At 45.8% G+C, this 16,453-nt stretch overlaps 1 protein-coding gene across 1 annotated transcript in view; it reads left to right on the top strand.

The window, feature by feature from the left end:
• The window catches only part of ODF2L (outer dense fiber of sperm tails 2 like), a 39,187-nt gene that overhangs the window by 6,481 nt on the left and 16,253 nt on the right, over positions 1-16,453 (top strand). Inside the window, 1 exon segment of the mRNA XM_033067589.1 lies at positions 9,086-9,146. Coding sequence (XP_032923480.1) covers positions 9,086-9,146 — 61 coding nt within the window.

The following is a 16,453-nucleotide window of genomic DNA, read 5'->3' as shown; positions in this document are numbered from 1 at the left end:
TGCCCACAGAGAGGAGTGGGGATAACACAAGAGTGGCCTTTGAGGTCCTTGGAGGCAAGAGCAGGTGAGGGGAGCATCCCTGCTCTGCACCCACCCCGTGGGACGTGGCAGTGACACAGGAGGGCAGCACAGGAACAACTCCCTGGAATTGTTCTCCTGCTCTTGTCATTGCCATTTCCACTGCAGGGAACGCTCTTAGGACACTGAAAATAAACAGCATCTCTTTTCCTACATTCCCCAACAACACTTCCAATTTCTGGAGCCCCTGCCCTTGCGGAGGTGCCCCCACACCATCTGCTGGTGCCTGGCTTTGGCATCACAGGCTCCTGGCACTCCTGTCCGAGGCATTTGGGTGGGAAAATCCCCATTTCCCCTCCCTCCCTGCCTGGAGCTGGTAATGGCCCCATTCCCATCTCTGCCATGTGCAGTATAAATCCCACTTCAGCTCTGAGAGATCTTCACTGGGCTCTGTGGGCTATTGTGCAGCCATTCCACTGCTGCTGGGAGCATTTGGAGCCTTTCCTATTATTTGTCTTTATTCTAGGGGATAAATGCTCGGCATTTGCTGCAGATGTGTCTCTTCTTCAGAAAAAAATCCCCCTCAGCATCAGAAATTAGCACCGGCACAACAGGCAGAGGTGGAAACAGTCTGAGGATGCCACATTGGCTTTTCTCAAATGCCAGTGGTGACATTTTGGATTGATGTGACCTAAACCATTGTGGGAGCACAGCAAGGGATGGGGTGTCCCTGCCCCTCAGCTTCCCAGCACTTTTTTTTCTGGATCTTCTGTGTCCAGGAGATTCCCCCCAGTTGCCACTCTGGCTCCCCTCTGGTGTTTTATTTAGAAAATTAAGTTGCTGTACAGTGTCCAGTGTTGGTGTTTGATGTGCCCTGGGATAACATTTCAATGTGGAATAGCAAAGCAAGCTGGGAGGAACCTCTCACACTCATTTACAAAGGCACTTCAGCAGGAATTAAAATGAAATTTCCATTTTCCACACTCTCCTCCTGATCCTCGTTGTCATTGACTTACTCCAAACCCCACTTGGTATTTCAAACTGGAGTAAATCATTGTGTCTTCCAATTAACTTTCATCCTCCAGACAACATAATGGGACTGATTTCATTCAACTCTGTTGTTTAATAAACATCCAAACAATTCTTTATCTCTGAGCCACGCAAAAACGTGCACTTGTGGAGTACTGAGCACGAGGTAATGGGCAAAAGGAAAATTACTGGAGAGAATTCCTCTTGGGTTTGGTTCTCAGCTCACCCTGGGAGCGATGGGCAAGGCCAGGGAACGAGCTGCTCTCCCAGCAATATTTCCATGGAGAAAGCATTGCACTCCTCTTCCACAGCCTGGCATTCTTGGCTGCCTAAGCAAAGGCACCACAGGGGTCAGCTGGAGGCTCAGCAGCCCAGAGGAGGCAGGGAGGTAGCAGTGAGTATGAAATATGATTATTGCCATCCAAGAGACAAGGTTGGATGCTGGGACAGGGCTGGAGCACTCAGTGTTCTGGGATCAGCCATGGGCATGTGCAGCTAAATTTAAGGAGTAAGAGCCATCAAGGTGATGTGAGCTGAACAAAACTGCAGTTTGTGCAGCTAAATTATGCAGTGTTTAAAAGCTGAGGATGTGAAGGGGCAGAGCTCTGCTGCCAGTGTCCCAGCAGGGGCTGCAGCACAGGGCAGCACAAGGACAGTGACCCCCAGGGAGGGTTCTGCCAAAAGGAGCAGGTTTGTATAACTGGCCCTGTTTACAAGGCAGGCAACACCTTGTAAAAAGTGAATTCTTTTGTCACTGTCACTGCAGAGGGCTCTGTGTGCTCACAGGGACAGGGTCCTGCACGGCCACTGTGGGATGACCTGGAAAGGGAACATTAACAGTGAGGAAATGTCATTGTGCCTCACTTTTCCTTTTGGATATTCTCTCCAGGAGAGTTTGAGCAGATGTGTAATCAGGGAGAAGAACTGTGGTGTCACTTACCACAGAATCAGAGTGGTTTGTGTTGAGAGGGACTGTAAAACTCATCCCATGCACCCCTGCCATGGCAGGGACACCTCCCCCTGTCCCAGGCTGCTCCAAATCCCATTGTCCAGCCTGGCCTTGGGATCCAGGGGCAGCCACAGCTGCTCTGGGAACCTGCTCCAAACCTGTTATCAAAATCATGGCTCTTGAGTCTGGAATTTCAGCCTAGTGCCCTTTTCCAGCTGAGCCTTTGAAATGAAATGGGCTCCATCCTTTCAAATATCAGTGTCTTTGAGGAACAGTCTCCTCAAAGGATTCCTGGAGCAGAGATGAAAAAAGACTGAATTCCTTGAAAGCTTTGCTAATTACTGGCCTCGAGCTGGGCTGTGGTGTGTGCATCCCAAGCTCTGAGATTGGTTGGCATCACCCACGATCAGCAGCATTGGGCTGAGCACTGTGGAAATCCTTCTGCTCCCTTTTATGCCTAACTGCAAAAATGGGAGTTTATTCCTGAAGTAAGGAACTCCAGCCCTGCCTGAGCTGAGGGAGACTTCTGCAGAGGCCAGGCTGCAGTGGAATGCAAACAGGGCCATATTGGCAAAAATGAGGAGTTAATTTAGTGGTGAGTGCTCTGACAGATGTGTTTCCCCAGATGTGTTTGCAGAGCCATTAAGAGTTTAATCTCAGCTCCATTTACAATCTGATGCACATGATGCTGCCTCCACACAGAGCAGTTAATGGCACTGGATGGCTCAGCCCCTCCAGGACAGGCAGGATGAGCTCTCCTGCCCAGGCTGCTCTTCCTGGGCACTCTGGAGACAGCTGTGACCCCAGCCCAGGGCTGAGCGCTGTTCCATGGCTGTGGGTACCACACTTGCACACCAGCATTTGGGACTGAATGAAAACTTCCCTGAATTAGCAATGATGTTTTGATTTTTAAGGTCAGGCAGGGTTTTAAAAAATGAATCATGATTTTAGGTGATTTCTTTCTGCTTGGGTGCTCAGAGCTGCCTGAATATTGTCTGTTAAAGCTGCTGCAACTTCTATCTGTAATGGAGGTGCTCATGCTCACTAAACTGTTTGGCAAACACTGGCTGTCGTGGCTCATCCTCCTGATTAAATCCCGTATTTCCATTTCCTTGGATATACAAAGGAAAAGCAAATCAGCAATGAGCAGCACAGTTAGAGGAGGAATAAGCAAACAGGGGAAGAGGAAAAACTGCTGGTCTGGAGATGCCACACTGCAGAGCCAGTCCTGTGCAGCAGAGCATTCCTGCATCCCAAAGAGCATTAATGCATCCCCGAGAGCATCCCTGCATCCCACACTGCATCCTGCATCCCACACTGCATCCTGCATCCCCGAGAACATCCCTGCATCCCACACTGCATCCTGCATCCCACAGAGCATCCTGCATCCCACACTGCATCCTGCATCCCACAGAGCATCCTGCATCCCACACTGCATCCTGCATCCCCGAGAGCATCTCTGCATCCCAGAGAGTATCCCTGCATCCCACACTGCATCCTACATCCCACACTGCATCCTGCATCCTACAGAGCATCCCTGCATCCCAGAGAGTATCCCTGCATCTCACACTGCATCCTGCATCCCCGAGAGCATCTCTGCATCCCAGAGAGTATCCCTGCATCCCACACTGCATCCTGCATCCCACAGAGCATCCTGCATCCCACACTGCATCCTGCATCCCTGAGAGCATCCCTGCATCCCACAGAGCATCCTGCATCCCACACTGCATCCTGCATCCTACAGAGTATCCATGCATCTCAGAGAGTATCCCTGCATCCCACACTGCACCCTGCATCCTACAGAACATCCATGCATCCCAGAGAGTATCCGTGCATCCCACAGATCATTCCTGCATCCCACAGATAATTTCTGCATCCCAGAGAACATTTCTGCATCCCTCAGAGCACCCTGAGCCACCTGGGTACCCCAGTGGCAGGCAGGTGCTGCCAGAGGAGCAGGGTGGCCCTGCCTACCCCTGCCAGGTGTCCCTGGGGCTACACTGATGGATACACTCCAGCTCCAGTGGAAGGTGCTGCGTGGGGTTTCTGGTTTTGTCCTTTTCCTTTATTTCCTCCCGAGGATGTGAGGGACAGTTTGATGTTTTAACACTTGGCCCACTATTAGCTAGGGAAATCTAGCAGATGTACTTCATCATCTCAAAGATATGAGCAATCTCCAGCACTCTGTGTCAATGTGGGGAGATTGACTCCAAGCATTTTGCTTCAATGGCTTTTAAGAAATTCACAGTTCATTTCCAGTCATTAAAATACTTAGTGCTGTGCTCTGCTTCCTCTGAGGACAGAGCTGTAGGGCCAGCTCCCCTTGGTGGGACTGAGGGGCTGAGCTTCCTCCTCAGCCTGTGATGGGAATGATGCTGAACCTGCCTGGGGGGACCCGGGGGAAGGCCCAGCTTTAAGCACGACTTGGGGGTTGAAATGGCTTTGAGGAAGGACATGAAAAACTGCCCCATTTGTTTTAATGAGACTGCTCCTGTGATAGAGAGGGTTCCATAAATAAGTGATTACAGGACTGAGCCAAAACCAATCGTGAAGGATTAGATGTGACTCATGGCATCGTGAAAAATCCTTGGTTTTACTGGAGGCAAGGGAAAAGTCTGTTCTTTGCTGGATCCCATTGTGTATCACCTTCACCCTATAAAGAGATCTTGGAAAACAGGAGTTAACCCAGTGATGCTGCTGTTATTGGTTTTAGCACAAATCAAACAACCCTCAACAGCCCGTTTTGCCAAAGTAAAAAGACCCACTACCGCATACATTTTGAGGAAGGCTTCTGCCAGTCCTCGGGAGCCCCAGTGGCTTCCTTCATGAAGTTGTTTTAACAATTGTAAGGCCAGAGCTTTTGGTACCCACTGTTTACCATTCTTGGTAAACAAATTATTTTCTCTTTCCTCTGCTCCACTCTTTTTAATTATTTCAAGTTCCTCTGGTGGAAAAGACAGCTTCTCAGGCAGCGCTGCAGTTACTGGGAGCAAGGAAAGGATCTTAGAGATTTCTGGTAATAATGCGGCTTTCTGAGCTTCTTCATCAGCCAGTCGGTTTCCTATCGTCTCCTCCGAGCACCCTGCCTGGTGCCCCTTAATGTGGATGATTGTCACCCTTTTTGGTAAATTCACCACTTCCAACAGGCGAGAGATTAAGTTCTCGTGAGCCAACGTCTTTCCCCTGCAGGTTAATAAACCTCTTTCTTCCCATAGTTTTTCAAATGCATGTATCACCCCATACGCATATTTAGAATCAGTAAAAACATTCACTATCTTGTCCCGATATAATTCACAGGCTCTCACAAGCGCATGCAGCTCTGCTGTCTGGGCTGAGCAGGTGGACGGTAACCTCCGCCCTTCCTTTAATTGCCTCCCATTCACGACAGAGTATCCTGTAAATCTTCCCTCCCATCACTCCTGAAGACCCATCAATGAACACATTCTCTCCCTCAGGCCAGGGACTATCTCGTAAATCTTTTCTAGCCCGGCTTTGGAGATCTATAATCTGAATACAGTCATGATTTTCATTTTGGCCCCCCTTTTCTTCAGGGCCATTCAAACAGGAGGCCGGATTAAAATTTTCCCCACTTTTAAAATCTAAATCCTCCTGTTGCATTAAACAAGATTCATACTGTAATAATCGAGCGCTCGTCATCCACTTAGAGGCTCTCTCAGTTAACCAAGCTTTAATCTGATGTGAAACTTTAACGATCAGATACCCTCCCCTTGTCAGCTTTCGGGCCTCAGCCACCATCAGAGCTGTGGCTGCACAGTTCTGCAGACAATGGGGCCAGCCTCTGGCCACCGGGTCTAACAGCTTAGAAAAATAGGCAAGAAGTCTTCCCCCATGCTCTTGTGCTAAAATTCCTTTAGCATGACCCAGTTTAACATCTACATACAGTTGAAACTCCTTCTTTGCGTCTGGAAGAGCTAAGACTGGTGCATTTACCAATTTATCTTTTAGTTTTCTAAAGCTTTGCTCCCCTTCTGGTGTCCATACCAAGACATTAGGACTGCTTTGGGTTAAAAAGTTGTGTAAAGGTTTGGACACAACAGAGAAATCTTCGATCCATGCTCTGCAGTATCCCACCAACCCTAAAAACTGCTGTAACTCCTTTTTAGTCTGGGGTAATGGTACTTCTAAAATCCCTTGTATACTTTCTGGATCAATACACCATAACCCTTCAGTCAAAAGGTGTCCCAAATATTTGACCTTCCTTTCTGCTAACTGCGCTTTCTTTTTGGACACCTTAAGTCCCTTTTTTGCAAGAAAATTAAGCAGCTTTACAGTAGCTTCTTCAACCACCTTTTCCTGTTCCCCTGATAAGAGCAAATAATCTACATACTGCAACAACTTAAGTCCTGAGGGTGGAGTAAACTCTGTTAGTATTTTCTGCAAAGCTTGCCCAAACAAAACCGGTGACTCAGTATATCCCTGAGGGAGTACTGTCCATGTCAACTGTCTTTTTATCATTTTCCCTTCTTCCTCCTGTTCCCACTCAAAGGCAAAATACTGTTTACTATCTTCAGTAAGTGGACACCCCCAGAAAACATCCTTCAAATCCAGTACAGAATAATACTGATGTGAAGAAGGGATCTGATTCAGGATCGTATACGGATCCAGAACTGTGGGATGCCTTGGTTTGACAATTTCGTTTATTACTCTTAAATCTTGCACCATTCTGTAGGTTCCATCTGGCTTCTTAACTGGCAGGATAGGAGTGTTATAGGGGAGACATACACGGCTCCAAAAAGACCTGCTTTTAGCAGGGACTCAGTAACAGGCTGTAACCCCTTCTTTCCCTCCCTTGAAAGAGGGCATTGCTTTTTAGACACCACTTGTCCTGGTTGTTTCAAGGTAATTTTAAGAGGCTCTATGTCTAGTTTTCCGTATTTCCCTGGAGCTGCCCACACTTCTGGATTTATTTCAGCAAAAGCGTTCTCAGACATTTTACACAAAGATACCACAGTTTTGGACTCCATGTCACTTTTTGTAATACGAATTTGCATTCCCATTCTAGCCATCAAATCCCTTCCCAATAAATTACAGACACAGTTAGGAACAAACAGAAATTCATGTATTTCAAACCTATCTCCCACATCAATTAACAGTGGTTGAATAAAATACACTCGCTCATCTTTTGCACTCACTCCTTGAATAACCAAGGATCTTTTTGATAATTTCCCCCTTTAGGTATGAAATTTAAGGTAGATCGAGAAGATCCTGTGTCTACCAGAAAACACACCTCCTCTCGATCCGGACCCACCTTAAAAGTTATCCAGGGCTCCTGATGGTGGGTCCCTGGTATAATAGGAGCCCCTGACACCCTAACAATCCATTTCCATTATCCTATGGACTTCCTTTTCCTGAGGGTCCAGCTGTTTCTGCGGGCACTCATTTTTCCAATGCCCTTCTGCCTTGCAGATAGCACACTGACTCTTCCCCAAGTGCTGTTTGTGTCGGTTCTCTCCTGCTGAGGAAGGAATGCCTCTGCCACGTCCTTGTGGCCGTCCCCGTCCCCTCTGTCCTAGGGGACCCCTTGGACCCCTCCGGGGGTGCAAAAACTCTGCCATCATCTTTGCCTTAGTCTTTGCCTTTTCCTCATCCCTTCTTACATGTATCTGCTGTGTTTTTCTAACCAGTTCCTCCAAAGGTTTATTCTGCCACTCTTCACCTTTCTGTACTCCTTTCCTTATATCAGGCCAGGCCTTAGTAACAAATTGTACCTTCAGCAATGTGCCAAAGGCTGGCCCCTCAGGATCCATCCCCCCATGCTTCCTCAAGGCATCCCTAATCCTCTCCAACCAATAAGAGGGGCTTTCCTGTTTCTCCTGTTCTAACGACATAGCCTTAGCTATGTTGTTAATTTTGGGAGCAGCTAACTTGATTGCCCTGATCAGATAAGCACGGTAATCATGGATGCGAGCCAGACTGGCCTGGTTATTTGGGTCCCACTGGGGGTCCACCTGGGGGATGGCATCATCCACAGTGGTTGCATTGGGTCCAGCCCTCCCTGCTGCTTGTGGGTGTTCATCCTCCCACAGCTGCCGAGCTTTCTGTAAAATTATTCTTTTCTCTGATGATCCAAACAAAATTCCCAAAAGAAAATTCCAGTCCTTCCATGCATAATCTGCATTTCCCAAATATTCCTCTATCTTTTCCCCCACCCCTATGGGATCATCCAAATATGGGGGTAATTCCTTTTTCAATCCTCTTATATCCTGGGTAGTAAGTGGTACAATTACAAACCCAAATCCTCCCCCTTGACCTCCCAAAGGAACTTGACGCAGTGGCATCTGGTGTATCCCTGTTTCTTGGGGGGCTTCTGATGTCCTAAATTGAGTTCTTCTTCTAGTTCTAGGGGGTGATACAACATGCTGCTCCCCTCCCCCTATACCAGCATTAATTTCAGGTGATGCTGTAGGAGTAACATTTTCCTCCCCCTTTTGCTCTGGAAGTGGAGGATACAGGGGGCCTGCAGCTGGCCCTGGGTCACTGGCAACGCTGGAGGACAAGATGGGGGAAGGTGCTGAAAAACATCCCAATCCTCACCATTTTCCTCTTCCTCTCCTTTTTCCTCTTCTCCCTTTCTTAACACATAGATTTCTCCTGTTGCTTGTCTAACCCATATTAATTCCCTTTCAGTCCATCCTTTCCAATTCTCCTCTAAATAGAATTCTCCTCAACAGAATTCGACACAAATGAATTTTACCTGTTCCATAACAGGGCCATATAAGCCCCTTTGCCAACTTATACTCTGGCCACACAAAATAACAATATTTTACCATTATTTCCATAGTTACCTCTGGGTGAATATACAGTCTATGCCAAGACCTCAGCATTCTCCCCAAGGGACTCTCCGAGGGTATTATGGGATCATCATCCCTTTTGCTGGGCCCCCTTCCTGGCTTTACTCTTGCAACCCTCCCTGGGTGCCCTGTTTTACCTTTGCTACCCTCCCTGGGTGCCCTCTCAGGTTTGCTCCCCGAAGATCCCATTTTACTCACCAGTGAGATTTTCAGTGCTCCTTCCCTGTGGACTCTTCACAGACCCCTCTGGTCCACCACTCGCCTGTCTCCTGGACAGTCTCGGGAACCCAATGGACCGCCCAGTGCCAGCCGGCACCAAGGGGAGCTGATCACCGAAAGTGGGTGAGGAGCCTTCAGCTCTACCTGCTTCCTGTGGCCCTGGACGGTGGAAATACCCCAGACGAGCGCCCCAGAATTGTCAGGAAAATGAATCCACAAACACTAGAGGTTTATGACCAAAAAGGAGACAGAGGAGTCCCTTTTGCTTTATTTGAATAAAGGGAGAGGCCATGGGGCATTCCCCTGGAGTCTCTCAAATTTTTGGAGGATGCAGCCTCCTTTTTATCCTATTTTCCCGGCCACATTTCCCTCTCTCTTTCCCCATTGACTGAGGTACTTGAGAGGCACAGACTTCCCAGAACACTTTATACCTAGGATTTCCCTCTAATGTATAACCCCTCCTTTTAATTTTTAATTCTTATGGAATTCATAGTTTTCCCTCCATTGTTTCTTTCATCTTCCAATACTCGGTTTCAGGTTTCATTTCTACAGTTGTTTGTAAAGGCAAATGTCTTTTTCCATTCATCAATCAGTGCAATCAATCCCATTGTTTCTTCTATCTCTCAGTGCTAGTCTTATCTACCAGCAGACCCACAGCTTGTTTGTAAAGACAAACCCAACAGCGTTCCTCTCAGGCAGGATCCAGACAGGACAAGGGAATGACTTTAAGCTGAAGGAGGGTGGGATTCCATCGGATACATGGAGGAAATTCTTCCCTAGGAAGGTGGGCAGCCCTGGCACAGGGTGAGAGCAGCTGTGGCTGCCCCTGGATCCCTGGAAATGTCCAAAGCCAGGTTGGAGCAGCCTGGGACAGTGGGAGGTGTCCCTGCCATGGCAGGGGTGGAAGCAGAGGACCCACTCTGAGGGATTGAAGAATTCAGGTGTGGGTAAGATTCCATTCACTATTCTCTTATTTAACTTGGGTAAGTATCACCCAATGGAGTTTTTTGAGGGCAGGCTGTGAGTGTGCTGGGAAAATAGGAAGCAATAAAAAAGGCTGTTGAGACACTTTTCCAACACTGAGGCAATTTTCAGAACAGCTGTAGTTGAGTGATTATGAGCAGAACCCTTGTTTCCATTGAAAAAAAAAGGTATATTAGATTATTCCCTAATGATAAAGATTATTAAAAAGACAAAAGCTATAGAATAATAGACATTAGCAGATGGATCTATTTCCAAAATCCCCGAAACCAGACTTAAATCTTGGGAGTTATTCCTCACCTTTAGCAGAGCTCTCATCAGTGCAGTGTAAGCCCCTGGGCTGACACTCCAGATAAGTACATGATATAGCTGAGCCCTAAAACTCTTAACAGAAAATGCATCAGGACTTACTGTAAAATTTCATGGAGGATTAGAGAAAATATTAAGTCAATAGTTCTTTAGTTATTAGGGGCTTTTAAGGTAATCAGTACTTTCCAGCCATGTTAGTGCCTACGATGATAAAAGATGACATTAATATCCAACTTTTTTTTTTTTTTTTTCTTTTGGTGTATTTATATATATCCTTCCTTTAGTCACTCCTGCTAGAATCAATAGCTATACAAAGAATATGGTTATTTTTAAAGGGCACCAGTATTGATTCACCTGTAATTGCCAGTTTCAACTAGAACTTGATTTCAGTAAAAAAACCTCACTTTTCACACAAAGGGATTTCCAACCTCTCTAAATCTTTGGAGTACCCCTGCCTTTGCTTCTAGTGATTTTCACATTTAGCAGTGTGCTAATGCAGCAGAAACTATTTTAGGATTAATAAATCCTAAAAATAGGATTAATAGGATTAATTCTAACATTTCTTTGGAGTTACATGACATTTTATGTCCTCAAAGCATTGTGCAGATGTTAATTGAATTTAATTGATATCATTCAGTCCCCAAAGTTAAATGCATGCAGTTATTAATGGTTTAATTATTTTGTCAATGGAGTAGATTCTTTGCTTTCGATTCTGCTTCAGGAGATCCAGACAGTCCTTAGGCTGAGTCCTTCTTATTCAGGTGACTCAGGAATGTTGGTCCAAGGATAAAATTTTGCCCAGGGCATCCTCAGGCAGGGATTTTTCCCTGGTCAGCGCCAGCCTGAGGTCTGAAAGGAATTATTCCTTCCCAAGCACTGGGCTTTGCACCTGGAATGTTTGGTAAATCCAGCTCAGGCTGTTTCTTCAGCATGGGGAGAGATCTCCAAGCAATGGTTTGGGTTGGAAGGGAGCTTAGAGATCATCTCATTCCAACTCCCTGGGACTGGGACACTGCACGATCCCAGGCTGGCCTGGGACACTTCCAGGGATCCAGGGGCACCTACAGCTCCTCTGGGGCTCCCCACCCTCACAGTCAAGGGTTACAGTTAAATTAACACTAGAATTAAAGAAATCAAAAGATCTCTGAACCAAAAGCACACTGGCCAGTGCTCCCAGTAGGATGCCCTGAGCCCAGTGCCTGCTCCAGGCTGCTGCTGGAGCTGGGACAGGGACAGGGCTGCCCTTGCAGGGGAAGGATTTTCCTGCAGCTCTGGGAAAGCTCTGCAATGATCTGAATTAAGGTCTGCACTGGATGGCAGCAGCCTTTAGTTCTTTCCTAATTAACCAAATCATAAACATCACCTCCAGTCAGGAGGGAGCTCTGCAGTGCTCCCTGGGTGCTCCTGACATCCAGGGGGTGTCAGGAATGACAATTCCAGCTCTGGAATTCCAGCAGGGCTGCTGGATGGGGTGGTTTTCCTGGCTGAACCTGGCTTTTGCCACTCCCAGGGAAGTGCAGGTTTGTTCCGTGCAGTGTTTACTCAGCTCCCAGCAGGTGCCAGAGGGTGAGGAGAGGAAATATTGAATTAATTATGGCACCCAGAACTGCATTCTTTTGGCAAAATTTAAATAACATTGGACTACCATTTTCATCTTGTTTTCAACTCACGTGTATGTCTGAACACAGACTCTGACAGCAGGAATTTCCCTTGCTCCCAGATTTCTTAAGATCAGCAAAGCTGTTCCACGTACAACTTGTCCCTTTCTGAGCCCTTCTAAGAAGATGGAAGGAGAACTCTCAGGTTTGAAAATGAAAGAAACTCATCTTTAAAAATATCCCTGAATCCACTTCATTTAGTAGTTTTATTGAGAGATGTTGTAAAACCATTCCCAAAAATAGTTGGAAAGAGCAAGAGGGTGGGTGCGATAGGAAACCACTGAACCATTTATGCTCAAATCAGTTGTCCCAGTGGCTCTCAGGGCACCAAGCCCTGGGTATGGAGAAATCAGCCACAGTACACTTGAGAGAGTTTCCAGCAGAGAAACCTGTGAGTGATCCCCAACTTCCTGGACCAGCATTCCTGGATGCCAGGGTTAAAATCCCACTGTGTCCCCAGTGACTTCTGCAGAAAGTGCCTTTTCCTTGGGAGCTGTAAAGGGCTCTGGGGTGGGGCAGGGAGGGTGGCTCTGCTCTGGTTGCCATCCTGGCCCCTCTGCCTGCCAGGGCTGAGCGCAGTGAGAGACACTCAGGGCACACCAGGCTCCTTCTCTCAGCTCAGCCTTCTCCAACTCCCAATTAACGGGGCATTAAAAGGGAATTACTGCATTTTGCATTTGAAAAAATGTCTGGTCTTCTTCCAGTGGAATGTCAGACCCTAATGATGGAGTCGGGGAAAACATGTCAGGTCAGGCCTCTTTTCATTTCAATCCCAGTTTATCAGGGGAAGAACAAACATAAAGAAAGCACAGAAAACATTGAGCTGCCATCCCACAATACATCATTTGTAAAGCTTCCACTCCAGCTTTCCAAAACGCCATTTAGCTTAATAGTCTGTCCCATTTTTCATTTCCTTATGCTACAGGTGCTGGGGGGGACGATTTACTAAAGAACAATGGAATGACACTTTACCTGACTTTGGAAATTAATTCCCAGCAGTCTCACGCCTTTTGTGCCTCGGATTTGCCTTCCATAACACAGAATGGGTGGTGAGATTTTGTAACAAAACAATAGGAGATTTAAAATGAGAGAATACATCCAATTTTCCATCCAGCCATGATCTTCTAGAACCATTAGTAAATTGTTTGTATGTCCATGTTAGTAATAAAAGATTAATCGACTGATTGAATTTTCAGAAATTTAGGCAAAGGCCAGATGAAATGGCCTCCATTCCAGTGTAATTAAATGCCAAAAAAAAATTACATGTACAAAATTCATTATTTGAAAAACACTCTGAAGAAAAATGGCTAGCTGTATAAGACACATTTAGATAATCTGTATATTTAAACCTTGTAAGAACCTATGATATCTGAATTCTATGAAACAGAATGAATGAAAAGGGGGGAAATCTGTATCTCAGTTTGGTCCTCTTCTTATTTCCACTGATCATGACAGGTCATTAAATGAAGGTCAGCTCCTTGTGGAATAGTTTGTTGGCTTCTTCAGGATCTTAAAACTTGTGAGGTGTGAAATCAAAGACAAATTTTCTTGCAGTATTAATGTTGTAAAATGGAAAGTTTCCAGTGATTCATAACATTGTAGGAAATCACCTGTTGGGTGAATGGATCACAAAATATGATCTATTGCTGAAAATCTCCTTAAACACCCAGCCAGGGGAAGAAATAAACTTTAAGTGGGACTTTTGTAGAACTTGTGCTTTGATGAATTTGTCAGGCTTGGTGGGTAGTGATATTCAACTAACAGCTTAATAACCTCACTATTTACAGGCAATTATCCCCAAGAAGGAGCTCAGATGGGATGAAAACATCTGTTTCCTTCTGGAATCTGTGCACATCTGCCCTTAAACGAAGTGAAAATCTGGTGTGAGAACTCTTAAGGACTGAATTACCGGGTTTTTTCGCAGTACTGCCTTCTCTGCAATTAGATAACCGCTTACAATCTGATTACTGAGTTATTTTTTACCTCTCAGAATGCACAGGCACAAGCGAGCTCTCTGTTGAGAGCTGATTTGGTGCCAGTTAAATATTCAGGTAGTCCTCTGAAGGCACTGAAAATCAAATACCCGAAGCATCTTGTGCAGAGTGAGAATTTCCATATTTCTGAACGTGTATTTCCCTGCCATTCCCAGTGGAGGTTCTCACTGTTGCTTTTTCCAAAGCCCTTTCAAGCTGTTAGTGAGTTCAGAGTTTCACTGGGACGTTGTCTCAGGTAGGGGAATCCTCTTGATGTGCTGGTTATGCTGGTAAAGAGAAAATGCAACTCTGTGAATGGTTTTGTACCTGAGAGAGGAGATCTGACAGAGGCTCCCTCACAGCAAGATCTTTTTTTTTTTCCTTCCAGCTGAGACAAAACTGGCAGCTGGAAGGATTTGAACGAGGGGGAGCTGAGGAATCTGAACACTTCCAAGCTTTTCCTGAGCTGCCAAAGGGATTTGGCTGTTCCAGGGGGATGGAGGCTCAGCTTCTCCTGCTGGGAAGGGCCAGAGACAGCACTGGGCAGGTCCTGGATCTGCATGGCTGCAATGTGTGTGACACCAGGGCCAGGCTGGACAGCCTGGGAGAACCCTGGGCTGGTGGAAAGTGTCCCTTGTCCCTGCCCACGGTGGGGGTGGAATAGAAGGATTTTTAAAGTTCCTTCCAACCAAATAATTTAATGCTGTTATGAAAATGAGGACTGCAAATGCATAGAATACATCTAGAGAGTGCATTCCTCTGCTGCCTGAGGCAGAAATCCAGCAGACTTTGCTATGTATGACCATTACATGCAGTTTATGTCCATTACATTTTAGCATGCATTTTTTCCCCCATCTTTGCAGTGCACCCACCTTTGGATCAGAGTGATGCAATACTCAGTGCCACTATTAAAAAGAGCTGGAGAATTATGTTAGCAATATCTTTCAGCCCAAGAAATGGAGAAACTCTAAATAAGCAGCCTGCAAACATGGTGTGCTCAGCCTCTATTAAATTTTAGGAAGTTATGATGTGAAAAAAACCCAAAAAAGTGTTGATTTCCAAGCTGTTCTTTCCCTCCCTGACTCAGTGATAGGTTTTCACTGCCATCATCTGCAGAGGTTACTGGATTTCCTCTCCAAGGCAAACTTCCAGGATAAATTCCCAAGATTAAGGACAATTGTCAATGTGCCTGCATTAACTTTTCTCAAGCTCCCTGATTCTGAGTGCTTTTCCTGCATGGATAATGGAAGGAGCCTGCTCTAAATCCACAGTGAAAGAAAAAAAAAGTACTTTTAATTCAAACTCAGTGCTCCGTGTTTGCAACTGAAGTGAGATTTATGAGCAAGCTCCCTCTGTCTAAATGCACATACACCCATTTACATGATTTTACATAATATATGGGAACAGTTTGTTGGGTAATGTACACAGGGATAAAACCAACACTCTGTGCATTCTGAGTAGGGATCACTACAGTGAGCTCTGCATAAAGTCCTGCTCAGAAAGGGCTACTTGGATCTTCTTGGGAAATAACGTCCAGAATAAGATATACATTGAACTATAAATACATTGAACTTGCTGGCAGACCCAGCAGGAACCATGGAGAAGGGAAAAGCAGTGTTATAGCTTGTAAAATTCACTGGAATCACTCTTGTTTATGTTGGTTAAAATTTTCTGACCCCATTAACACAAAAACAACCAAAAATTTTGTGATAGAAAAATTAAAGGAAATACCGAACCCTTATCTCTGACAAATTTTCTTTGCAATGTATACATGAAATCTGTGCTAACCTGCACCTCAAAGCTACAGACACATCTTAGGTGATCTGGGAGCAGGGTCTGGCAGCTCTGGATTTATAGAAATTTTCCTCAAAGGTCTCTTTGCTGTTGTGTTCCGTTCCAGAAAGTGTTAGAGAGTTTTCCCCTCACTTTTTATTCCCTTTATTGAGCCACATTTGTGTTTCTAGCCCCATTTTTCCACTTCATTCGAGGATGTAGGTGGGGATGAGGGAGTGCATTGGCTGCTTAGGCATTGACAACTTCTTTTCTCAACCACTGTGGAGAGAGAAGGGAGCTGAGGGATGGAAAGGAGCTTTGGAATTTCACACAGGGAAGATTTTGGCAGCAGAGCTGCTCTCAGCTCCTCTATTTCAGCTCCTCACCAGTCACACAGCTTTCCCCCTGAGGATAGTCAGGAAGGGGATGCAGCAGCAGGAAAATGGGAAGACAAGTGAAATAAGAAACTGGCCAAATGGAATATTTTGGGGTTGTATTTTTGGTAGAGCAATGATCTGTTCAGTGAATGACTGATCAAGAGGAGGCTGGCGTCGGTTTTTGCAAACTCCTTGTGTTGAGAACTGCACCTGTAATCAGGGAGCAGGCTACATTTTAATATGCTTTACATTCCTGTCCCTTTGTTTCATTTTCTGCTGGAGAGGTGATTTAACATCCTCTGATTCCAAACTACACCAAGAACAACTTAGCAATTATTCCCAATCACCCACTGGA

This window comes from Catharus ustulatus, chromosome 9, assembly GCF_009819885.2.
Source record: "Catharus ustulatus isolate bCatUst1 chromosome 9, bCatUst1.pri.v2, whole genome shotgun sequence".
Lineage (NCBI taxonomy): Eukaryota > Metazoa > Chordata > Aves > Passeriformes > Turdidae > Catharus > Catharus ustulatus.
The sequence above is the reverse complement of the archived record's forward strand: the minus strand, read 5'-3'. Positions and strand labels throughout refer to the sequence as shown.